At 37.2% G+C, this 25,666-nt stretch overlaps 3 protein-coding genes across 12 annotated transcripts; 2 read left to right on the top strand and 1 right to left on the bottom strand.

Moving 5' to 3' along the window:
- Window positions 1–153: 153 nt before the first annotated feature.
- LOC140776666 (ADP-ribosylation factor) lies at window positions 154–4,347 on the bottom strand. The gene is made up of 7 exons (XM_073120457.1): window positions 4,271–4,347; window positions 3,649–3,804; window positions 3,213–3,283; window positions 1,497–1,616; window positions 651–769; window positions 443–524; window positions 154–337 (listed from the first exon to the last, which is right to left on the bottom strand). The coding sequence occupies exons 2-7, from the start codon at window positions 3,794–3,796 to the stop codon at window positions 332–334; spliced, it is 546 nt and encodes a 181-aa protein (XP_072976558.1). The 5' UTR covers window positions 3,797–3,804; window positions 4,271–4,347; the 3' UTR covers window positions 154–331.
- A 193-nt stretch (window positions 4,348–4,540) lies between these two features.
- On the top strand, window positions 4,541–15,357 carry LOC140776395 (DEAD-box ATP-dependent RNA helicase 40-like). The gene is made up of 8 exons (XM_073120098.1): window positions 4,541–4,678; window positions 5,667–6,994; window positions 7,373–7,579; window positions 8,106–8,174; window positions 8,720–8,989; window positions 9,537–9,887; window positions 13,413–13,690; window positions 13,957–15,357. The coding sequence occupies exons 2-8, from the start codon at window positions 5,720–5,722 to the stop codon at window positions 15,020–15,022; spliced, it is 3,516 nt and encodes a 1,171-aa protein (XP_072976199.1). The 5' UTR covers window positions 4,541–4,678; window positions 5,667–5,719; the 3' UTR covers window positions 15,023–15,357.
- A 1,480-nt stretch (window positions 15,358–16,837) lies between these two features.
- LOC140775380 (GDSL esterase/lipase At1g09390-like) lies at window positions 16,838–25,442 on the top strand. Of its 10 annotated transcripts, none has more exons than XM_073118641.1 (8): window positions 16,838–17,218; window positions 17,720–17,911; window positions 18,066–18,229; window positions 18,451–18,721; window positions 18,818–19,131; window positions 21,161–21,197; window positions 21,286–21,343; window positions 25,292–25,442. In XM_073118641.1, exons 1-5 carry the CDS (start codon window positions 16,963–16,965, stop codon window positions 19,048–19,050), a joined length of 1,116 nt encoding a protein of 371 aa, XP_072974742.1. In that variant the 5' UTR covers window positions 16,838–16,962; the 3' UTR covers window positions 19,051–19,131; window positions 21,161–21,197; window positions 21,286–21,343; window positions 25,292–25,442. The 10 variants fall into 10 exon arrangements, with proteins under 10 accessions (XP_072974742.1, XP_072974741.1, XP_072974740.1 ...); XM_073118640.1 differs by lacking the exon at window positions 25,292–25,442 and adding an exon at window positions 22,667–23,168; XM_073118639.1 differs by lacking the exon at window positions 25,292–25,442 and adding an exon at window positions 22,646–23,168.
- The last annotated feature ends 224 nt before the right edge of the window (window positions 25,443–25,666 follow it).

The following is a 25,666-nucleotide window of genomic DNA, read 5'->3' as shown; positions in this document are numbered from 1 at the left end:
CATAGCATAGCCATATCTGTAGGTAATTTTCTTTGCTTCCTGAGAATAGGAATTCCCCCTTACAGGTTCCAGAAACAAAACTTTTACTAAAGAAATGAACTTTCCACAATGAACATAATGCAATCAAAACAGGAAGTCCAAACAGAAATGTGCTGACGTAAAAAACACCACCATCTTATAAGAACAAATATTCAGGTCATTCTTGGTTGAAACAGTCTATAAAGGTAATAGTAACATAAACAAATTAAATGGTGGCAACTCCCACAAATGTGATGTAATTAATTAGAAAAGGACCCGAACTTGGCTCCAAGAAGATAACAATCAGCAATCTCTAAGCCTGTTCAAGAACAAAAGGAAAAAAATGCTTCAATATTGTGCCAAAAAAGAGCTGACAAATTTATTCCAAAACAAGATGCAGAAGAAAATGATTTATGAACCTAACCTTGTTAGCGATGTTGTTTGAAAGCCAGTCCAGCCCCTCGTACAGACCTTCCCCAGAGGTAGCACATGTGCTCTGGATGTACCTGAAAAACAGTCACAAGTCATAACCTCATCAAATACTACTATTGTCAAAATCTTCTAAAGTATTTACTATGAATGGGATTTTAATATCAGGAAACAGGTTGTTTTGATATGCAAGGGAAAACTACCAATGGCGTTGGCGGAGGGAATGCAATCCGAGCTTATCAGTGATCTCTGCAGCATTCATTGCATTGGGAAGATCTTGCTTGTTAGCGAAGACTAGGAGCACTGCATCTCTCAACTCATCCTGACAGACAAAGTAGCTTAATCTCAATTTACACAGCATAACATGTTGCTTTAATATCAAACTTGCATACTTCGTCTCTTTCACTCAAAAACAAGAAAGGAAAGATAATTTCTAGGTTCCAGTGAGTAAGTTACTGCAAATTGGTTTGCATGTTTTCCAGCATAAAGCATAGATGATGATTCATTGAACCCTATGTCCCTATGCAATACAAGATCCGAGAAAAGAGGACATTGGGTTAGTTCAAAGGCAGAGAACACCTACTCTGCTCATTTGAACCTACGTCAATCAATCACAAGAATATCCTTTGAACTATACGGGCAAATGAGAAAAGCATAATGACAGGAGACAGAAGTCAAATAGGAGAAAGAAAAATCACCAAGGAAGTTGCAAACTGCAGTTTCAAGCAGGAAGTAAACCATCAGATATTCTAACATAAATATGAAATCTATGAAACATGTTTCAGGAAACTAAGATTAATCTAACATGTTGCTACTATACCAACCATTCTTACTTTTTAGATTTTGAATTGATCATGGTAACTCTTATGGAACTCCTATTGCAAATAACCTTGAATCATGTTATATATCTAAAGACATTAGATAGGAGGACAAACTTAAGACCAGACAAATTACTATTATTAAGCGGAAATAGAAACAATAATGCACATAATAAGCTCTAGTTTCCTCAACTCCTCAAAAAAGCAGACAAACTAATATTAAACGATTACCTCATTAAGCATCCTGTGCAGTTCATCTCTAGCTTCAACAACACGATCCCTATCATTACTGTCGACCACAAAGATCAGACCTTGGGTGTTCTGGAAATAATGTCTCCACAAGGGTCGGATCTGATAGACACCAGTGCAAAATTACTGTGAGTAGCAGGGAAGTATTTAAAATTTCCTATACAAACTAATAAAGTGGTAAATTAACAGGCAGATGTACAGTGCTAATATCACAAGAACTAATCTTAATGCAAGCTATCCAGAAGCTCCAAGGAACTCCAATTATCCAGAAACAGATAATAGATCGTTGTGAGACATACACTCATTGAGATGTAATTGCTTTGGAGGCAAAGGACATGATTACTACATTGTGTAGAAGCTTGGAAAAAAATTAAAAAATAATTAAATAACCAACTTGAATTAACAACTTAACATAATCATACACCAAAGGCATCAAAGCAAAAAATGCAAAAGTTAGACATGACATAGTATATTCTTTTTTTTTTCAATATAGATATTCCGAGCTTTTGATGCTATAGAAGAAATCTACCTCATCTTGCATAGCATGGATCTAAATGCCAATACTCTGAGTTCTTGAAAACTGAAATATAAAATAAACTGCACTAATGCAGAATCAAGCAAAACATCACCCAATTTAAGTTTGAATCAATTAGCCTCACTTAATCAGTAATCAAGATATTAACTAGATTGTCCCTACTAGTGTGGACCAGATAAGTACATCACATGCCCTAACCTAACCTGATAAAAAATATTTCTCAATACCCCGTCAGTCATAAGTGATTTGTGCACTCATGAATGTCATTGAAGTCCAAACACAAGAAGGTGAAAGACCTGGTTCTTTTGTACTGACTCATATTAGTACAAGGAAATAATTGTCATTGCCAATAGAAGATGTACACAACTTAAAGATAATTATTTCTAAGGACACTTGGTGTAGTTCTGTACAATGACCAATAGCACAGGTAAAGCTTAATGTGATAAACATGAATACAATTGACATTCATCTCATAGATAAATAAGGCTGCCTGCATTCAGATAGACATGAAGCCTGATGCCATGACCTTCTTAAATAATAATATACATTCAACAACTAGATTATAGATAATAGAGGGATCCTTCTAAGGAAAATAAAATAAGAAGGAAATTATCAAACAAGTCAGAGCTAATATATATGAGAATCTTATAGGTAAGCATTCTATCTCCAGGACATGATGTTACAATGAAAATTGTGTCAAATGGGCTCACATACAAATAAATTCCTAAAAGATAGAAAAGTTACATTCAGACCATGCTAAAAAAGTTTAAATAATCTCACAAAACCTCACCAGGCAGCAAAGTAGCTGTTTAGTGCATAAGGGCACCACAGACTTTACTAAAATTACAGAAACATGTCATTTTCTCCATAAATTTGATATTTGAATCAGTCAGAGGAAGAAATGTGGTGATCAGGTGTGCATGAATAGCTTGTAAAGTTTTTGAAGCAAATCTTGTTTAATCTTATTCTAGAAAACACAATTTGTATGTTTGCAGAAATCATATGCATATCTTAAACCAAAATACCCCACCCTACCCCATTTCAAAGAATAAAGCAGATAGAGAGTTTGGCATGGTAAGACCGCCCAAATTACATCTTCTACAAAGCTGAATATTCATTTTTATCAATCATTAACTGATTGAATATCAAACTAGTGAGCATACCTTGTCTTGGCCACCAACATCCCAAACAGTGAAGCTAATATTCTTGTACTCCACCGTCTCAACATTAAACCCTGACAAGATATGTCATAACCAAACTCATTCATTCGAAGAAAATTCAGGGATGAGAGTGAAAGCACCGGAGTTAACATAAGAAATGCAATTCTCAAGCATGCTTGGATGAATGAACACCCAAAAAAGGTTTCGGTAGGAAAAACACGAAGGTGCAAGGGTAACATCAGAAGAAAAGAAAATCTTAATTGTATAGTGTTACCTACACGGGCTTATTTACCATTGGATGCGTAACAATGGCAAAATAAACAAGCCAAGGGGCACTATGAAATGTTCTACAGATAATGATTTTGGTTGGAGAGTCAATTAGACAAACAAATATGTATGTACAAATTTAAAGAAAAAGTTCGTCTGGTGAAACACATACCGATTGTAGGGATGGTGGTGACGATCTCTCCTAGCTTCAGCTTGTACAGAATAGTGGTCTTACCAGCAGCATCAAGACCAACCATCAGAATCCGCATCTCCTTCTTGGCAAAAAGCCGACTGAAGAGCTTCGTAAAGGACAGCCCCATTTTTCCACCTATCGAATGTATAAAAACAAAATTTTGTAACTCATCAATGCGCAATCAAAACAAAGTTTGGACGATTCATAGACTCATAGTTGACCAAGGAAAGTAAGATTTTTTCATGACAAACAATGACCTAACACGTAAGATCAGATCGGAATCACATGATCTAAATCAATCTTTACGTAGATCATAACGATCTCCACCTAATACGAGACAAAAATTTCTCCAATTGCAACAATTCTAACACCACATTCCGGATCTATCAACAAAGATCACGACACACAAAAGAGATCGCGATCCCAGATCAGCACATCGCTTCAAAGATCCCAAACATTCCATCACAGAAATCCGATCAGATCTACGCTAAACCTTTGAGATCGGCCAAAATTACCCAAAAGGAACACCAGATCTGACCTCTATACTGTGTTAAACGAGAGATCTAACCAATAGAAGCGAGGAGACGAAAGAGAAGCTTACGAATAACAGCTGGAGAAGGAAATGAAGGAAGGATGAAAGAGATTTCCACCACCAGATCCGCAAGAAAGGGAGAGGGATCCCCAATTTATAGGGACGGTAAATAACGGTGTCAAAATTTACCGTCATGTTAATAACTGTACACGGAGCATCTTTTTTGAAAGCTTCGGTAATCGCCGTCAGTTTCGCCGTTATGCAATTAGCCAGACACATGTGCAACGCATGTGCGGAGCTGTCGCACTAAATAGAACCGAAGTGAAAGGGGGGGCTAGGGTTTTATTTCTCTTTTATTTCATCTTATTTTTTCGATTCTCTCAGTACAAAGGAGAGGCGAGGGCGGGGAGCTTCACCTCGTCATTCTCCTCCTCCTTTCCCAAATCCCGCTCCATCCCCTTCCAATCTGCGACGGAGGTGAGATCTCAAGCGTTCTTCTCCTTCTCTTTCGATCTCTGCGAGCTTTGTCGAGGGGTTCTTTACGCGATGTTGAGGTTTTTGCGCCGAGTTATCGTTCCCGGAGCCGAAATATTACATTTTGGAGTCGGGAATGTTGGCTTTAGGTCTTGGGGGCTCATTTGATGCTTTTCTTTTGGAACACCTAGGTTTTCGTTTCATGGTTCCTAGGGTTTTCGTACTTTTGAAGTTCTGGCACTAATATCTCGGTGTTTGTTTTGGATACGTAATTGGCAGTCTTTGTTTTGGGGGTGAAATGAATGCTAATTGGATATTAGGCGATTGATTGCTGAGTATTTATAAGTTCTTGCTGCTCTTGTTGCTCTTTTCTTTTTGTTTTATTTTTGACAAACAGGTCGCAGTCCCAGAACTTCTCTTTTTGTTAGAACTTTTTAGCTTGTATTGTTTCTGAGACTGAGGTTAGTTCCTAGATCTTAGTGTTACTGATATATAAAACGATTCACTACTGGCAAACTTACTAAGGTAGAAGAGCCGTATGTGTTGGGAATTTTGTTGGTTTATTATTTCAATTTCCTTTTCTCTTTTGAGTTTTTGATGCATTTAGGTTCTGCAATATCTGTTGCGCAGGTGATTTGTGGAATTCCGAATTTGTAGATCTAGCAGTAGAAAATGAATACCTTCTTTATCAAATTGTCCTATGTTTGACAATCTTCTATAAGGTATTTGCACACTTGCACTCTATGAAGTTGTGAGTAGTTTCTTAATCAAGGTTGTTTTAAATATCTAGGTTACTAAGGTTACTGGCAATGAGAAAATTCTTAGGCCGCTGGAAAATGGCAATAAACATAGCTTGAGTCTTTCAGGTTTTGCAATGCGAATGTTTATGTGGTTCTCTCTTTATTTTGTATGTAAAATTTGTGGATTAGAAATATATCTAATATTGTGTTTTTAGGTCTTGAGCTGACTGGTGAAAAACTTTTCTACTCAGGGTGAACTGCTGCATATTTTATAGAAGTTGGGGCTACATCCTTGGACGTGGTAATGGCGGAGGCGGCCCAAGATTCACTGGGCCCGCGTTATGCCCCTGAGGACCCAACACTACCAAAGCCCTGGAAAGGGCTAATTGATGGGAGCACGGGTCTCTTGTACTATTGGAACCCTGAAACAAACATTACTCAGTATGAGAGACCAGCTGGCTTAGCTCCTCCGCTGCCGCCTGGTCCTCCTCCCTCGGCAACGATGCCGAAGCTTGCCCCTATACCAGCAGCACGTACTGTATCTCAGAACACCATGTTACAACAACACAGCAACCAAATAGTTCAAGCTGGACAAGAAATGCAGCAACCAAGCCAGGCCAATCATCTACTGCAGCAGCAACAGCAGTTGGGCCAGCAATCGCCTCTTGAGAAGGCGTCTCAGCAAATGCCGCTTCAGCAAGCCCAGCAAATGCCTTATCAGCAACAACAACACTTACCAAATCAGCAGCAGCACCAACAGTTCCAGCAAATGCCATACCAGCAGGTTCCTTATCTGCAAGGGCAGCTAATGCCACGGCCTCAGTCTCAGCAACCACATGGTTTACAGTTTTCGTATCAGATTGCCCAACAGTCACAAATGCCACAAGTTCCGTATCATCAGGGACAGCAGCAAGGACCACAATTTCCTCTGCATCAACAGCAACAGGAGTCACAGAACATGAATCAACAAGTCCAGCTGTCACAACCATCACAAACTCAGCATCCTCAGGGTTTTCAGTTTACTCCTCAGCAAGCCCAACTGCAACAGGGACTACAAACCCCTCATCAACAAGCGCAACAACCTCACAATACACATGCCGGAATCCAGCAGGGCCAGCAGTTGCAGGGGCAACAAGTCAGGTTCCCAAAAGTGGATGATGTGACAAGTCAAGAAGGAAAGCAGGCTGGTCTCTCTTTCCCCCTGGTTCAGCAGAGTGGGTTGGGATCGTCTAATCATCAACCGCCAGGTGTTGTTCCTATTAATATTTCGTCAATAGGAGGTCGTCAACTGCAGCAACAGCTTGATGGGTCATCCCCTGTTAATGTGTCACATATGGGTTCATCTGTTGAACCGCAGCATGCCGGAACTGACACAAGCTATCGGCAGCCACAGATAGGTTTGACAGTTTCAAATCAGCTGGTTCACTCACCAGTTCGCCCTCCGATGAGTTTGAAAATGAGTTATGATGAAGATCTGATTGAAAGAAAAGGAAATATTTCTTCCAGCAGGATCGAAGGTTCAAAAATGCTACCGCAGCTGTCAAAACATTCTGCTCTCCCCTCTACACAAAATCAGCTGGTACTTTATTTAGCTTTATATCTTCTTTTGTGGAATGTTCTTAATCAACCAGAGGTGATATCCATCAGTAGTAGGAATACCAAGTTACTACTGGAGTAAAAACATCAAGGACACATTAAGGGTTGTGGAAGTAACATTTGATACTTTAATTTGTATCGGTTGGGATGATTAAATGAACTTCTGCAACTTGACTATTTAAAAATATAAATATTGCTTGTTTCCTGTTGCAGTTAATTTTCTCTCTATATGTCTTGAGTGTAGGAGTGAGTCTTGCTTTCTTTTTTTCCCTCTCGTCCTCCTTTTCCTATTTCTGCTGAGAATCATTTCCCTTGTTACTAATGAATAATATCTACTGTTTGCAATATTGTGTTGTTCCAGGATATCAGGAGCGCCCCCCCTTTTACTCCACCAGGTCATATGGGTGGTATGAACATATCAGCTCAATCTATGCCAAGCTTGTACAACCATGCTTCCTTCCCCAATGCAGCTCACTTGAGGCCACCTCCAAGAATGTCCGGTCCATCTGATTTTCCAGATACCTCTGCAGCTGATGCATATCGCCAACACCATGAAGTCTCAGCAATGGTGAGATTTCATGTAACAATAGTTTTGCATGTATTGGAGAATTACTGGTTTGATAACTTCACTATGGCATGGAATGTACTCTCCATTGCTGTTCATCTTCATGTTGGTTGTGACTTTTGGTCACCTCATACGGCCAGTATTACACGGTCCTACATCTAGACTCTGATGTGTATTGTTAATTATATATACCCTCTTGATCAGATAATCAGAAGGGAATTTAAAAGAAGCATGATAGACTTGTGGTACAAAAGATTTACTTATGATGGGTTATGGCTTATAGTTCTCAATGTCATGCAAATAGTGAATGAATATTTACAACTTCTTTATCCTTTTATATCTTATCTTTGACTTCCTTGTTTTATATCATAACTGGTATATTTTTTATTGGTTGATAAATGCTAATGGAACTTAAGAATATTATGCTATCTGCGAGTCTGGCAGTTCTTATATGACTGCTTTCCTAATTTTCTTTTGCCTGATCTCTGTTGTATTACATGTTATGATGTTTCATGAAAACAATTGTCAGGGAGATAATGTACCTGCACCATTCATGACATTCGAGGCCACTGGCTTTCCTCCAGAAATTCTGAGAGAGGTAATTATTCCTTATACGGCTAGCTTCTGAGGATGCATTATTGAATCATTTCCTTATCTTCCTTTCTTTCTTTAGCTTCTGAGGAACCATTATTGGGTTATTTCTTTATCTTCCATTCTTTCTTTTAGAAAAAATAATTGGTAGAAATATTAGTCTGTTGTCATAATTGCAGCTTGTGATATTGCTCTTTAGAGTGGCATATGTCATATGCTGTGATTCTGAATACCCTAATTCCACATCTAGTGCCCTGCAGCTGGGTGCTGCAGTCATAAACTTGGGCCTTTTCTGCTGACAAGTATCAGGAGGATGGACTTTCTTCCAGATTATATTATATGGCTGAGGCTTCCTGCTTTTTGTCACTTCCACTAACTCTTGAGTCTCTGAAGATCCCCTTCTTGCTGCCTTGAGTTGCTTCAGTAAGCAACCATGCTCACTTAGGGTGTTCTTCAGCATTTCCTTTAAAACCTGACTGATAATTTTGTCCTTTTACCAGTTCATGATTTCATCCACTTCATTTATGATGTTTACTGTCTATGCCGTTGCAGTTGCATTTGGCTGGCTTCTTGACTCCCACTCCAATACAAGCACAAACGTGGCCTGTTGCACTACAGAACAGAGACATAGTGGCCATTGCCAAAACTGGGTCAGGGAAAACACTGGGATACCTTATTCCTGCATTTATGCATTTGAGACGATGTCGGAATAATCCTCAGATAGGGCCAACAGTTTTGGTTTTGGCTCCAACTCGTGAGCTTGCTTCACAAATCCAAGATGAGACAATTAAGTTTGGTCGCTCTTCAAGGATTTCTTGTACAGTAAGTTTTTTGTGCTGTTCGTTGTGTTTGTACTTTGTACATTTTCTTATGCTGTTAGGCATATCATTGCTTATGGGAGATTGTGCTTGTTTGTGTACATAGTCTTATGCTGTTACATCTTACTTATGGATATTCAAACTTAGTATGTTGGATGGAACTTTTTTTAATTCCTGACTGTCTATAACCTTTTTAACCTATTCTCAGTACTGTGACGTGTGCCACCTATATTATTAAGTGCCTTGCAGTTGCAAATCTTTTAGGATTTTGGGTTGGCATCTTTTTATGGGAGAATTAAAATAAATAGAAAGTCCTCAACTTTTGAGATGTGGTATTTTTGTTTTTTTTTGGGTTATATCGTAAGCAAGAAATGTTACAACTGTGTTGCATTCGTTGCCTTTTGGAATGCTTGTGGATGTTCAACTTGAACTTATAACTTGGAAGATTACATGTCACATTGTAGTAGTTTTTCTTACAATTTTCTAGTTTTGATGATCCATTTGGATTATGTATATTTATCCTTTTACCTTTTCTTTGTTCTTGTTTCCAGTGTTTATATGGTGGAGCTCCAAAGGGTCCTCAGCTTAGAGAAATTGAGCGAGGAGCTGATGTTGTTGTAGCAACACCTGGTCGGCTTAATGACATCCTTGAAATGAAGAAGATCAACTTCAGTCAAGTTTCTTTTCTTGTGCTAGATGAAGCAGACCGCATGCTTGACATGGGTTTTGAACCACAGATAAGAAAGATTGTGAACGAGATTCCTCCTCGCAGACAGACTCTGATGTACACAGCAACTTGGCCCAAAGAGGTGAGAAAAATAGCTGCGGATCTACTAAGAAATCCTGTCCAGGTGAACATTGGCAGCATCAATGAGCTTGCTGCAAACAAATCCATCACACAGGTACATGAGATCCTATATGTTTTAACTTCATGCTATATCTTTTTTCTCATTTTATAGAATATACCTATTCTGAATCTGATTCTGATGTTTTCTTCTCTAACCTGCAACCCTTGATAAGTTGATATCAGGGAATGTTATCTAGTTTGTCATTGGTAGGAAGCTTCAATGTTTATGCATTGCAATAGGGGTAATTTTCATTCATTTGTAGGTTGTTGCATTCCAATACTATTAATTAGGTGATCCTTGTTCTTTAGATCTAGTACTATTTGATCAATATTACTTTTAAAATAGATTTCTTGTGAAGACTTCCTTTAGATCATGAATTCAGACAGAACTACACAATTTCTACCTTACTATTTATCACAACTATCTTTTATTCTTTGTTTTTCTTATGGGACTCCGGTTCAATCCGGAGTAAATTTTCCATCTTTTCTGTCTTGTTGATTATATGTAATTTTGAAACCATCGTGTATAGATTATAGAAAGTCAGAAGGATGTATTATATTGGGATAAAAGTATGGCCCTTGTATTCTGCGATATGGATGATAATTCTTAGGTAGAATATGCATTATTAAGATCATGCAATGTGTATGACAAGTGATCTTTGAAATTTCAAGGTTCATAGGTTCACAGCTCTTCAAAGAGATTGATTTGTTGACTTTGACTTGCAGCTGCATACTATGGACCTTGTCAAATTGACTTTCTTTTTTCATAATTTTGATGCAAGATGGCATAGTTGTATCATTTTGCTTAGCTGCATGTATTGATCTTAAAAACATTTTATGTGGAATAGCATGATGCAGTTGCCAATATATTAGGCCATGTGCTACATGACAACATATCATCAAGGTAATATTGCCACAAGTAAATGATTATCACCTGATAACTGATCTTAAGGAGTTGGTCAAGACCTATTATTTAGTTAAACAAACAGTGCTATTACTATCTCAATTTGTGAGGACTATTTCATTTAGATAATGCATCAAGCTGCTACTATGTAGTATCTACATTATCATGTGTGTAAATCTTTTTTGGGGATATACATATGTCCATTTCTGCATTCTATGTTTAGCACGTTCTTTACTTTTTAGTATGCTCGGAATGCAACAGTTGAATTATGGGCTATGTCCTATCAAATATTCTGCACTCAAATTGCTGGTGCAAGTCTAAGTAAACATGCTAAGATTAGTCAATTTGTTGAGATTATAATATCGTGATGGTGCTTGTCTCTGAAACAATGTTTTGATTTATCAGGTGTTGGCAAGCTTCTTTATTTGTGTATATTAGCATCTTTAAGTGTCTATAATACCATATGACAACAATGATTAACTTCCCGCTTGTTGTTAATTAGTTAGTTGACATTTTATATGAGATAAGGGTATGCTGTGAACTTGTAATATATTAGGAAATTCTATTGAATCAAGTGGCACTAGCAGGATATTTGTGATTGCATAACAAACATGTCATCGACCGCACAAGTGTAGATAATTGCTTGCTTGAGTTCATTGGTGAACAAATTTATTTTAATGATTGGAGTTTCTTAGTTCATGGCTGACATGACATCTAATGGCTTCTTTGAAAAGTGTATTTTAATTATTTCAAGTTGTGTAGCAATTATTGCATTTACCACTTTGGATGAGGGCCAACTTTAAGGTGTGCGCGCTATTGTTTTACTCGGAAAAGGTGAATGTGATTGTTTTTTGAGGAAGTGGAGGAAGTGTAGTTTTATCACAATAAATTGTGTTTGTATGGAGACCTCTTTTGTGTTTGAGCATATTTAAGTTTCAGGGAAGTGATCTTAATAATTTGGAGTTAGTTGATTATTGTAGATTTTACAAATGAAATGAAGTAGATGGTTTCAACCTTTTGGTTTGATGTTGTGGTTTTTGAAGCAAGTATGTTCTCTATATTCTATTCCTTGCTTCAAGCCTATGTAAACAGTCTTGTTGGAACCAAAAGATAGAAAATTTGTTGTTTATGTGTTCAATATACTTTGTTGCCCTTTTTCTATTGATAATTAGAGGAAGTTATATTAAGTAGGGGGTATGCCAGGCTTTTTAATACACTCTAATTTAAGAAGTTATATTGCGCTTGTAGGAAAATTATAAAATTTTAAAGGTGGTAGTCTCACGTGTTAGGATTCTTTTGACATTGGATTTAACTGGACTTGGAGATCGATGCAAGAAATTATGGCCAAAAAGGTGAGGGAAGGTCACAACGAGACTAAAGTGGATTATTAGACGTTGCGGCGGTTGTCGGAAGGTGGTGGATGATTGTAGGGTATGGTGGCTCGTGAGTGGAGGTGTGGATTAGGATTTGGTAGCTTGGAAGGATTCCAGGGTTAAGATCTACTTCTAGGAAAGTAAATACAATTTGATGGCTACAAATAAACAATAAATGCAAGATAAATAATTAGCTAACTCAATACTCATTCCACACACCATAATTAACCCATGACCGCTCCTATTTATAGGAGTAGAGTCATAGCGGTGTCGGATCTAATTCGCTCTATTAGGCTTACATCTGTGTTAAGTTGAAATTAAAAGCAATAAACAAAATCAACCAACTAGACTTAACTTGACTCGATTTCATGGTCAGATCATAACAATCTACTATGCTTCTAATACATTGTCCGTAAGATGACTAATTGCTGACATCCTTGTACTCGTAGAATCGATTGTGCTAATCAGTGGACTTAGGTTCATCATCCTTGAGTCCACCTAGGAACATGACGTGAGCTAGATTCATCATCCTTGATCAGGGTAAAACAGTCATCACAGTGAAAATACAAGGTTGGTGTTGTGAATTGAAGTTGTGATTAAGGTTGGTAGTGCAATATTTTTTCACTCATTGATTTTTCTTATCTTATTTTCCCTTCAAGGACATCCCGTCTTGTAGAGTTTAGCCACCTTTTGTGATGGATTTGTTAGGTTGCTCTAAACTGGGGACCGGTATGGAATGATTAAAGAAATAACGCATGAGAACAAAGCATATTCACTAGTGATTATAAGGCCCCATCTATGTTAATTGACAATGTGCTTACAATGCTCCTCTCTATATTCTAAATATTGGTTTTATTCGGACCGGTTTCAAATAATCAGGTAATTTCATGCTCCTCTCCCTTGGTGAATTTGTGGGCTTTGAGTTTGCTACTGGACAGTTTTTCTGTTGACTGATCACTATGATTCTTCCATTTGCATAGGCAAGTTGCCTGTGTTGTATAATCTTGCTTGCTGCATGCTTTCATTTTAATTGTAATGCTGATATTATCTCATCCTTCATCCTTTGCAACCAAACTTCTATTCCTTTTTTGAGAGTACTTAAGAAGCTAAAAGGTTTTGATAAAGATGTTTGTCACCAGTAAATCTCAGATTACAAAGCTTGCTATGATAGATATATTTCAAGGTGGAGCTGGTGGCTTAGATCTTGTCATTTCTAATTAGACAATGTCTTGTTAGACCATCTGCTTGTTTTTCTTTCCTATGTCTAAATTGCTTGAAGTTCGCTATTGATTGTTGTGTGCAGTATGTGGAGGTAGTTCCACCAATGGAGAAGCAAAGGCGCCTAGAGCAGATCCTTAGAGGTCAAGAACGTGGCTCGAAGGTCATCATCTTCTGCTCAACGAAGAGACTATGCGATCAGCTCGCCCGTAGTATTGGCCGTACTTTTGGTGCTGCTGCCATCCATGGTGACAAATCTCAGGGTGAAAGGGATCATGTTTTGCATCAGTTTCGGACTGGCAGGTCTCCAATTCTAGTGGCCACAGATGTTGCTGCCAGGGGACTCGACATCAAAGATATTAGGTGAGTCTTTTGCTGGAACTTAGGTCCTATTAGGATTAGTGGTAAAATCAATAGATCATCTTTACTCTTTTAAATTTTTTTCTTGAAACTGCTTATGATCTTTCATCTGTTTCTGGTCATACTCTTTACATTATATTGTGAGCTACGAAATGAGTGTATTTTCAGTTTGCTTCCTTAAAATTGTAAATCACTTTTAAGATAATACTTTCATTCTTCTCTTTTCTCTTTGTTGCTCGTCATGAAATTGCTTAAATGTCCTGCCCCAGGGTGGTGATCAATTATGACTTTCCAACTGGTGTTGAAGATTATGTGCATCGGATTGGACGAACTGGCAGGGCTGGGGCCACCGGAATATCTTATACATTCTTCTCTGAGCAAGATTGGAAGTATGCGGGCGATTTGATAAAAGTCCTTGAAGGTGCCAACCAGCATGTTCCACCGGAGATTCGAGAGATGGCTGCACGTGGTGGGTCTGCCATCCCTAGACCACATGGTGGTGGGATGAACCGCTGGGATTCAGGTGGAGGTGGTGGCCGATGGGACTCTGGTGGTGGTCGGGGCATGAGAGATGGTCCTGGTTCTGGTGGCTTTGGCGGGAGGGATGGTTCTGGTCCTGGTGGATTTGGTGGGAGAAATGGTCCTCGTGGCTTTGGTGGCCGTGGTGGTAGGAGTGACTTCTATGGTGGGCGTGGATCCAGGGGTCGTGGTTTTGGGGGCCCAGCAGGTCCTGTTGGCCGGGGTTGGCATGACCGGGGCCCGCATGATCGATACCCGAATTCTGATGGACGTGGCAGGTATGATGGCCGCAGGGGTTTTGTGGGGAGGAGTAGGGATAGGAATTACAGCCGAAGTCCAGAGAGGGTTCGGACATGGGGTTATGATAGAAGCAGGAGCAGTAGCAGGGGTTCGAGTAGGAGCAGAAGCAGGAGCCGCAGCAGGAGCTGGTCACGTAGCCGAAGTCGAAGTCGAAGTCGGAGCCGCAGGAGCTGGAGCCGGAGTAGGAGCAGGAGCAGGTCAAGAAGTTATGACCGGCGTGAGGGGCCTCATGGACAGGATCACAAGAGCTCTTCACCAGCTGCAGCAGCAGCAGCTGATCCTGCTCTCGAGCCTCCACCATTGTCTGGATTTGAAGATCCGCCTACGGTTGGCTTTGAACCTACTTCCGTACCTCTATCAGGTGATATGTCTCCAATGTCGCCTGGCCGAGGAAATGGATCATTGCCTAGGAATGAGCAAGCTGATCAATTTTTGGAGCCTGATAGTGCCGTGCTTAGCATATCTGAACGCAGATCGATTCCAGAGCCGGATCAGCATCAAGAATCCAACGGTTAGTGGCATCTGTGAGTTTTGACATCACTCTGGATAGTAGACATTTTTGTCTGAGGAAGGATTTCTGACCGACAAGGGGCCAAGATTGTAGGACCCTTTGATGATTGATGAAGATGCCCTAAGCGTTCTCCTTTTTCCCTTTCCTTTCCTCACATAAATGGAACTTTGTATTCTGCCAGGGATCTCGATTGTTTTACTATGTTTCCAAAGGGTGGATGGTATTTACTATTCTTGTCTGTAGAACGTGAGTAGTCATCGATGTGAAATTCTGTTAAGAGTTGTATAATTTGATTTGCTTATACGCACTCTAATACGTAGTAAAGCATCCATTAACTCAACCTTCCATTTTGGTTTCTCTTATCTTTTTTGCTTCTAAATCATTTTACTTTCAATCAAAGGATGTTCTTCTTGTGCTTGTGTTCAGTTGTCCAACCGAATCTGTAAGCGTTGTTCCGCTGTTGTCTAATCTCAGTATTGTATGAAAGATATTGAGTCAGTTGCAGACTGCTAAAATTGGGTCCTGTACATTTCATTCGTAATCTAGTGATATATATTGATTGATATATGCTGAATTTAATTACGTTGTGTCATGCTCGAATTTACCAATTTAATTGAGACACCGTTGAAGAATGAGTACTCTTACAAATTAAAATCTATTTTGATCTTAGTTTTTTTAGAGTGAGTGTTTAGCACGAAAAATCAATGTGGATTTTCCATTGTAGAAAGAGACACATGTTTTATATTTAATGCTAGTTTTTCATATCCCAAATAATAACTTTGTTTTCAAGAGAGGAGAAGACAATATATTTCTCATATGCCACTACTCTATTCTTTTTGTTGTAGGAGTGTTGTAAATATGCAGTGAATATGTGTGTAGAAAATATAGTAAATTTGCAAATAAATTGTCTAAATTCATAACAACTGTTGTAAATCATATAAAATTCTCTAAATTTCCAAATAGTCACTGCTGATAAACAATATATATCAAGGAAAATCAACTTAATCCATTAATAAATATTATAAATTTGTAAATAATTATATATACTCATTAATATGGTATTATTTTTCAGGAGAAATTTATATTTTACTCTCTCTATTGTTAGATCTAAATTCACTTCGCTTTACTATAATTTTATTTATGTCAATTTATCCTTTGTAATAATATTCAGAATGAAACATAATTTTTTTCTATCACATTTGACAAAGTTATAAGTCAAATTCGAAAAATATTTATTAAAATAAAATTATAAATAATTAAATATGCTTTTCGATAAGATGTCATATGACAAAGATATGAATATATATATATATATATATATATTATCTTCTAAAATATGATGAGTATTATTATAAATGTATTGGAAAACTTATCCAACTATAATTATAATTTTATCTTTAATGAGTATGTTTAAATTTAAATTATTAATCAGTTAAATATGATTAAAAAAATAACAAATTTCGGTTTGAATATAATAATAAAAAAGTAAAATAATATAAATAAATTATGGGAATGAAGTGAATTTATGCTTAGTCACAAAGATCACGAAATAAAAATATAGTTTTCCTATTTTTATTTTTAAATTTAATGACATCTGACAGTCAAGTACATGCTCATGGGTGGTAAACAGGCAGTCCTCAGGCCGTTTGGCGCTTGCGTTCTCGTGACAACTCTTTGTAGATTGCATCAGGATCGCCTACAACTCCGACTACAGAGATTTCTCAGTCTAGCCAATCAGATTCTGGAAGACGCGCACGCGTGACGCGTCCCAACATACTTGTCACAAAAACCAAGGCACTACACTGTGGTGAGTACTCTGGTCCATTCTTCACCGTCTCTATCCATTTATCCCAGCAACATCGAGCAGAGGAAGTTATTAGAGAATAAAGATTGAGATTGAGATTGAGATTGAGAGAGAGAGAGAGGAGGAGGAGAAGATTGCGAGATGGGTAGTGGAAGAGGAGACGTTTGGGCTGCAATGCTGAGGTTTGTGTTGATATTTATAGTGGCGGCGGAGGTGGTAAGTGGTGGATGTAGTGGTGATGTTATGCCTGTGTTGTTTAACTTCGGCGACTCCAATTCCGATACGGGAGGGATTGCGGCCGGACTCGGATACCGCTTCCCGTTGCCCGACGGCCGCGTCTTCTTCGGGCGATCCACCGGCCGGCTCTGCGATGGCCGCCTCGTCATCGATTTCCTCTGTGAGTGTCTCCACTCGATCTTTTCTCCCCCCCGCGTTTCAAGTATCCTCCTTGCAAATGGTGGGAAGGAGAAAGACAGAAAGAGAGGGTAGGGAATCTTTGTCGGGAAAAAGAAGAAGAATACACTGAGGATTTCTGTGATGGATTCATTACAAGGGTGATATTCCTTGTTCTACAAGTACGCCGAGGAAAGGGAGTTGATTCAAATATATCAAAAAGAGGATATCTTGTAATAAGAAAAAAAAATATACGTTGTAATGTACACCCCAAAAAAAAAATCCTACATTGATTTCTCTTGTAACCATATGATTTCTGGTCTGCATAAACCGAAAACACGACTGTCGTTCAGGAATGTTGAACATTGTAAGCTGTGATCGTTAAAACTGCGGTTTCGTGATGCTCCGAGGATGCCAAGTTCTTGCTAATTTGCCTTCTGTTACTGCATTTTGGTTGAGAATTGAGGAAATGGTGAATAAATCTCTGTTTTTTGAATTGTTTCAGGTGAAAGCTTGAAGACAAGTTACTTGAGTCCATACTTGGAGTCACTGGGTTCAGATTTTAGGAACGGAGCAAACTTCGCCATTGCCGGATCCAAGACATTACCAAGGGATCGTCCCTTTGCATTGGACATACAAGTGCAGCAGTTTCTTCATTTCAGATCACGATCCTTGGAGCTCATAACACATCGTATGGGTATATTGTTTTCATGTGTCTTGATGTGTTCATAGTCCTACATTTTTCATCCATTGAAAATATATAATCGCTTCGCTGAATTATTCATACTAACTAATTGCACTACTAATACAATGATAATTTAACATTGATAATAAAGTTTTCGTTAATATAGTAGGTTCAAGAAATTTGATAAGTGAAGAAGGGTTTCAGAGAGCACTGTACACAATTGACATAGGCCAGAATGATCTAGCTGATGCTATGTCTTCAATCTTGTCTTATGATCGAATAATTGGAACAATTCCAGCCTTCATTGCTGAGATAAGAGCAGCTATTATGGTAAGTTTTTTTTATTCATTAGCAGAATAACTTAATTTAATTATGTTCTTTGTTCTATTTTTTAGCCCTATGCTTGATTCTTTTAGTTGGTGATATCCCATGCAATGCAGTGTGTGATATCTTTTAACTACAGCCTCTTTATCCGTTGTTCCCTTTATCATCTTAACTTGTAAAATTCCTCTGGTTTATATGGGTTTTTCTTTCTTCCTGTCTGATTGCAGACTTTATATGGTATTGGTGGAAGAAAGTTTTGGATACACAATACTGGCCCCTTGGGGTGCTTGCCACAAAAGCTTGCTTTGCCACGTAAGGACGACAGTGATCTTGATAAAAATGGATGTCTCAAAGCATTCAATAGTGTTGCAATGGAATTCAATAACCAATTGAGCATTCTCTGCGATGAAATGAGCGCAGAGTTGAAGAATGCCACCATTGTCTACACTGATATCTATTCTATAAAGTATGATCTCATAGCTAATTACATTAAATATGGTAAGTTACAAGTTCATACTAAGTATGACCTGATAGCTGGTTATATGTTACGAATTTTGTAGAAACTTGTCATGGTTTTCTGTTTCTCTTCTCCAGGCTTTGAGAAGCCATTGATGGCATGTTGTGGTTTTGGAGGAGCTCCATACAATTACAACCCAAACATTAGTTGTCTGAATTCAGGCTACCAAGCTTGTTTGGATGGCTCCAAGTACATAAGTTGGGATGGGGTTCATTACACTGAGGCTGCAAATGCTATTGTGGCCTCCAAAATACTCACTACTGAGTATTCAAAACCCAAACTTAATTTTGATTACTTCTGCAGAGCCTGATTGCTCCAGAACTCAATGCATGATTGTGTTTTGAATAGAAGCAATTGTCGAAGAGCCGGAATGCAGAGAGTTTGCAACTAAGTAAGGATCACAGTGGTTTTACAGCTGTTCAAATTGACAGATAAGAATTATACCAAGAAGAATCACATAATTACTCCCTGTTGTTAGCTGTTGCTTTCTTGCTTATAACAAAGCTCTTGTATCTTCCATGCTACAACTCTTTAAAAGTTTCCATTTTGTTGCTAATTCTGGTCAACTTTAAAAGAGAACTAAAATATTGCTTTTGATGTGGCTATTGGTGTATTTCTTAGAAACAGAAATACTACATTGGAACTTGAGTGTAGACTTATTTTTACAACTCCTGTAAATTATGACATGCAATCTTCTGCCTCTTGGTGTCAGCTATGGACCTGAGATATCCATCCTGCATTTTATTCTGGGATTAAGTTTCACTTGGTTTAGAGACAGATGCATTAAAGATCTCTAGCCAACCCCATATATTGGAAAAATTCATGAGTATTGCTGACAGAGGCTTTCTGTTGCATGAAACCATTGTACATGATTCAGTTATCAGAGATCAGTCCAGATATTATATACAATATAGATTTATAGAGTTGCACCAAGAAAGCCAAAGCTTATGATGTCTTTGACAACTATATAGTTTGTGTTAGAATATAAAAATATGAAACCACCATTATCTAATAGCTTAAAGCTTTTAGAGCAGTTTGTGAGTTGACAAAGTTATCTATTAGCTTTATTTTTGTAGTTAGAAAAAAGGAATATTCCACGCAACATTTCTTGATAAGGTTAATCTGTTGATTTACCAACTTTAGATACAGACTTTGGTATTATCACTCCATTTTCCTTCTAATATGATGGAAGATGGACAAGAGAACCAATTTTTCGTTGACATATTATGAACCTATTTATTGATAGTGAAGAAATGGTCAATTTAGTATAACTTCTCTAGAGAAGAAATCTGAGATAAATATGAGAAGTACATCTTCTAAGAGGATTCAATCATTTATGCTCTTGTGGGAAGAAATAGAACTACTACCAATTTTTAGCACTAGATTTACTCTTGGACCTTTAGCTTGATGATGATCAAACTTCTATGCCCATTCAAGTCTAAAACTTTAAATAGCCAGAATACAGGCCTAATGCAGCTAAACAAGAAAGCTAATGTACAAGTTTAAACTTCTAGTTTTGTTCATTGCTTCTTTACTTCACCTCCATTAATTGATGAACTTAACTCTGTTGACAGATACTTTTCATTTGAAGTCAAATTAGACAATAAATTATAAAATCCATTAATCCGTTAATTGATGGTAGAAGCCTCCTGTAAATGAGGCTAACAACCGTCTTTGCAATAGAGATGAGTGTAGGTGTGCTTAAAGAAAAACAAAAAATTGGTGGAGTGAAGGAAGAAAAAATAGCAAAAAAGAAAAGGAAAAGAGAAAAACAGGAAGGAATTATAAAATGTGGCGCTCAAGACATTAAGAGATCAATATTGAGCAAGGCCGATACAGTCGATACTCGATACTAGATCGATACAGCTGATATTGGACCGATACAGGGCCAACCAAGGAAAAATTAGTTTCAGCCCTTGATTTCAGATCGGTAAGTCTCGATACTGGTACATACCGACTGATAATTTGAACCATAATATCAACAATGGGATTTTATTATAATTTTTTTGATGAATTTGTGCACTTTTACAAGTATTTTAATCTAGAAGTGTAGCTGAGAAATGAAAGCCAACAGATTCAATATTTAACACAATGCAGATTACTCTTAGTATGTTTCAGTTGTTAGAATCAGGATGCACAAATCTGAATCTTCAAGTGAAACTGGCAGTTAGCATCTGAGGAGTTGCATAGTTATTGTGTGTAGGTGTTGAATAAGCAGAACAAACCATCTCACCTTTTGTTCCATAGTTATGATTAATAAGTTCAAAGTTCAGATTTGCATGTTACTTCTGTAAGCATACCTGATATAAATCAAATGGATCAGCAGTTTGTATGAGCTCTTGTGACAATACATTTCATGGAACTTTCTGTCTCTTGCATTTCTAGTAAGAATAAGAATTTCAGATCTCTGTGACTGGCAGGCAATGAAGAGAATAGAATCAAGAAGAGGATAAGCTGGTTGGTTTGCTAGTTAATTCTTCGTTTTCTCACTTCTGGCCTTTATCTATAATAACTTTAATCAGTTGGTCTGTGACTTCTTTTGCAGCTTAACCATTTACACCAATTCTTCCACGTTACATATGCAGCAATTCATGGGGTTGCAGGTATGATTGCTATTATTCATCTTTCTCTGAAAGGACAGTTGCCATGCTCTAATACTTATCTCCACTCTGGACTCTGGAGGATACGCTGATATGATGTATAGGTTCTTAGTGGAGAGAATCACTCATCGCATAGCCTCCAGGCACACATTTTGACATGAAGCACTTGTTTTACTGACGTTTACGGTTAATCAAGAAAGTTTTCTAGTGCATCCTGTCAATGTAGATGACCACTGTCCATTTCAGACAAAGTGTTTCAGTGACTCAAATGTGCACCATCAATGTGCATGATGGTAACTGAGTTTTTAGTCTATAAAATTGCAAATGAAGGAAGGATTGCCACACCATAGGGATGAATCACCAGAATATGCCATAGGAGATCCAAGTAGAGGAAACATAAAAGAGAATTCTACAACTTTGATAGGGAATCTGACACATAGGTAAGCCCTCACTATCATAAGATTGGACACAGATCCTGCCTGGTCAATGGATCGATTGTCACAGTGATGAAACCCCCATAGTGAAGCTTTGGTAACATCAGAAATGATATAAGATGTAACCGGTAAAGGGAGAAACCCTTGTGCTAGACATCATCATTTTGCATCCATTAAGTTCTGACACAATGAGTGCATGAACAGGTTCGATTGAGCTTTCTAGTTCTACTCAGCATAAAAGGTGTCCTGTTAATCAGCTTACTTTGTCTGGTACTTCAACAGCTTTTAAGGGCTAACATAATGCTCTAGATTTGAGGTTCCTTTGCGAGTATTGCACGGCTGCTGTAATCATATACCAGGTCATGGAGTGCCTTATAAAATTTATTAAAGTTGGATGATATACTACAACATTGTGATAAGTGGTGGCTCTGATGGTATTGATGATGATTAGTGCTAAAGTTCTTTAGTTTGCTCTCACATTTTTCCCATCGGTAGTTCTTATGCTTCACTAAACTGTATTAGTGTGAAGATATTGATGAAACCTTTTGCATGGCAAATGCGGCATGATATAAGAAATGCCATCAATTTAATGTTAAAGGATTTGCCGTCATAGACCACATCCAAAGGTAAGCTGATATTGCTACCTGACATGTTAACATCAATTACCAATAGAAATGATCTCATGACAGTATTGAAAGCACTGAAATAGTTTGAACCATATTCGTTTTAGTTTGCATGTTCCTAAACAGTCGCAGAACAATTGGGTGGTTGAATCATGGGGTTGGATGTTCTATCTACTCTTTGAAGGGGTGGTCTTTCTCTTCAGTGGTTGCATTGCTGGATATGTTTTTTAACTTTTTATGTTCTGCAGATTTTCTTCATTTTTCTTCAGATTTATACAAATGGGTCATCATACTCAAGTTCATATATTTCTCGCAAAGATGAGCAAGCTAAAGTTTGAAAGAGAAAGAAGGTATCTACACCAGATGATACTTTCTTTCATGTCACAGAAAGATAATTTAAATTGTTATCATTTCCCACCAGCCAAAGCTACCAGAAAATTAGGCTTTAAACTTCTTACAACTCAAAAGTATTCAACCATTAGTAGCGAATCTTATCAAACCCAATTGACAAGAGATCCAAGTTTGTTTTCTCTTAGGACATTGAAGCAATAATGCAGGTTAGATAATGGGAGCCTCTGGAGTCTGAGTCATGAACAGAAGGTTTCAGTACAAGCTCTTTAGACTTGGGGAAAAAGACAGCATGGAAATGTTCTTCTAATAGTGGACTGTGATAATGCAGGCAGATATGATATCAATGATTTTTTTTATTCCTTTTAAATTTGTGTGGCTAAAATATTCACATGATTTCTAATGCCAGGCTAGATTTGCCAATCTTGAGGGTGGACTTCTATAGTAGCATACATGTGGCTATTTGTATTATATACTTGCTGCAGATGTTTTCAAACACAATGCATGTGATTGTTATACTTCACTGAGATGAATAATGCTACAAACTGGGAAGGAAGGAAGATCCATAAATTGGGTGATCAAGTTTGAATTGAAATTAATTTCAAGCATAATTATATAATCAACTTTGAATTGAAATAATATCAGTTCAAGCCAATTTTGAGCTTGAATCTAACTAGCATATCAATAAACAATTTCAAGACTGAGTCATTCAAGCCTAAATCGACTAAATCGAGTCCGATCAAGTCTGATTCTAGCTTGAATCAAAGTTTGGAATAAGGCTTAATTCAATTATAAATGTGTAAGAACCAATATAGTAAAATATTACGAGCCTTTAGATCTTGATCTAAAGGTTTTATATTAGTTATATGTATTATATTTTATAATATTAAGTATTATACCATTACTTTCGAGTCTTATTAAGCGGAGTTTAATTGAGTTGGCTCATGATCAAGCTTGGATCTAAATTAAAGTTTGACCAAGATTGAATTGCTTACCTTTGAGGCGAGCTCGACAGCCCTACGTATAGATTTATAATAATTCCCTCGATTAGATTAATTGGGTTTTGACTGTAATAGTTATGTTAACTTTTTGACTAAAGAATTAATGGTCTAAAACTACCATCAAATGAATGGATGATCCATCTCATTCATCTATATCGAGAAAGAAGGTTCAAAAAGTAATAATATTCGACCATCAAATTTTGAAAAAGGAACACTTGCTATGGTGAAATATAGTAATTAAATCATAGGGATAATCACTTTAAACCTCCTAATTATTGTCCATTTTTACATAAAACTCTTATTTATTTTTTGTGACACATTTGAAAACTTTTGAATGCTTATTCTGTTAGTTATCCATTAAATTTTGTTTCATTAAATAGTGTGATTAATTTTAAACTTTTTAGAGATCATTTTACTCTTATTGAAGAAAGAAAAAAGAGATATTTGATAGTTAAGAGGGTCAAAATGTGAGTCTAAGAGGGTTTAGATATAATTAACCTTAATATATATATATATCAGCTAAATTTATGATCTTTTATGCTACTTATACATAGCTAGTAGAAAATCATATAATAGTATTATCATATACTTCAAGCATGCTAACTTAAACATAGCTAATAGAAAATCATGTAGCATTATAATCATATACTTTTGCTTCTATCTATAATAATATAATGTGCATTCATTCACCAAACCAAAACTGCAAGGACTTGTTCTTCAATCCATCATTATTATATCATTATTGTGAGTCCGTAAGCTATAGGCTAGACAAAAGGAGCTAATTCTTCTCTAGGTTAAATAATTGGGCCAACCCTTTCGAGAAATAAATCACAACGAATCTAAGCTATATGCATACTGTGTTTAGATGAGAAAATCTCCCATTTATTAACTCCAATGGTCATGAGAGAAATTTTTGGTTGATGAGAGAGCTACAGTGGTGGCTTAAAACAAAAAAAAAATACTGCATGGACTAAGAAACTCATAGCTCACCAAGTAAACAAGAGCACTCATTCTTACTGGCATTTTGTGCCTTACTGTTCTATCTTTGTTTTGTTTATAACTTTGATGCATGCATGTGTAAGAATAAGATATTGGGCATAGTACTCAAATATTAAAGTAAACGCTTAGATTAGACAAAGAAGATAATGTCCTTGTGAATATCTGTATTTTATCTTATCTAACAAAATATTTTTATACTTCTCTCCAGCATGATAATGCTAGTGTTTCTTTCCATATTAAAGAGAGCAAATATAGATTCAAAAACCCTATTGATTGGGCATAGAAGACAAGATTATTTTAGGACATTTTGAAACTTTTTGTGGGACATCTTTTGTTTGTTTTCTTCTCTCCTGGATGATATTCTCATGTTTCTTTTGGGGACTGGGGCTAGCTATAGTGCATGGGGACTTTAGGACAATAATGCAAGGAAGGGAATACAATCTTCATGCTTACCTGCTTATGTAGTACTTTTGAATTAGAGAAGGTGTAATTAGCTTGGTACCTTATCAAAGTTGGTGAATGACAAATTTTTTTAATCTTTTTCAGGCACAAATTAATTGCTAGTTGCATTAAGAGATGAGATCTACTTAATCACCGATGCGAGCCGTCAAAATATATGAGCGGATGGCATGGCGAGCTACGCAACGAGTGTCGGTATTGTTACGCTTGCTGGTGAAACCTATCCTTATCGAAGAAAAAAGGGATATTTATACAATATATTCATGGAGAATAAGAAGAATAGTAATCAATACCATTGGTAGTTTTAACAGCAGTTAGATTGTTGCTGAAGAGCAAAGCTGCATTGATGTCCATCAGATAAGTGAGCTCTATAATTCCTGTTAGGATTGTATGAGCTTCACCAACAAGTTTATAGAGGATTGTTTTTCTTTTGCCCAGTTTAAAGAGTTTCAAACAGTTTTA

Source organism: Typha angustifolia, chromosome 14 (genome assembly GCF_048772165.1).
Source record: "Typha angustifolia cultivar Huaian chromosome 14, ASM4877216v1, whole genome shotgun sequence".
In the NCBI taxonomy this organism is placed as follows: domain Eukaryota; kingdom Viridiplantae; phylum Streptophyta; class Magnoliopsida; order Poales; family Typhaceae; genus Typha; species Typha angustifolia.
Note: the sequence above shows the minus strand (reverse complement) of the source record. Positions and strands in the feature narration are given on the sequence as shown.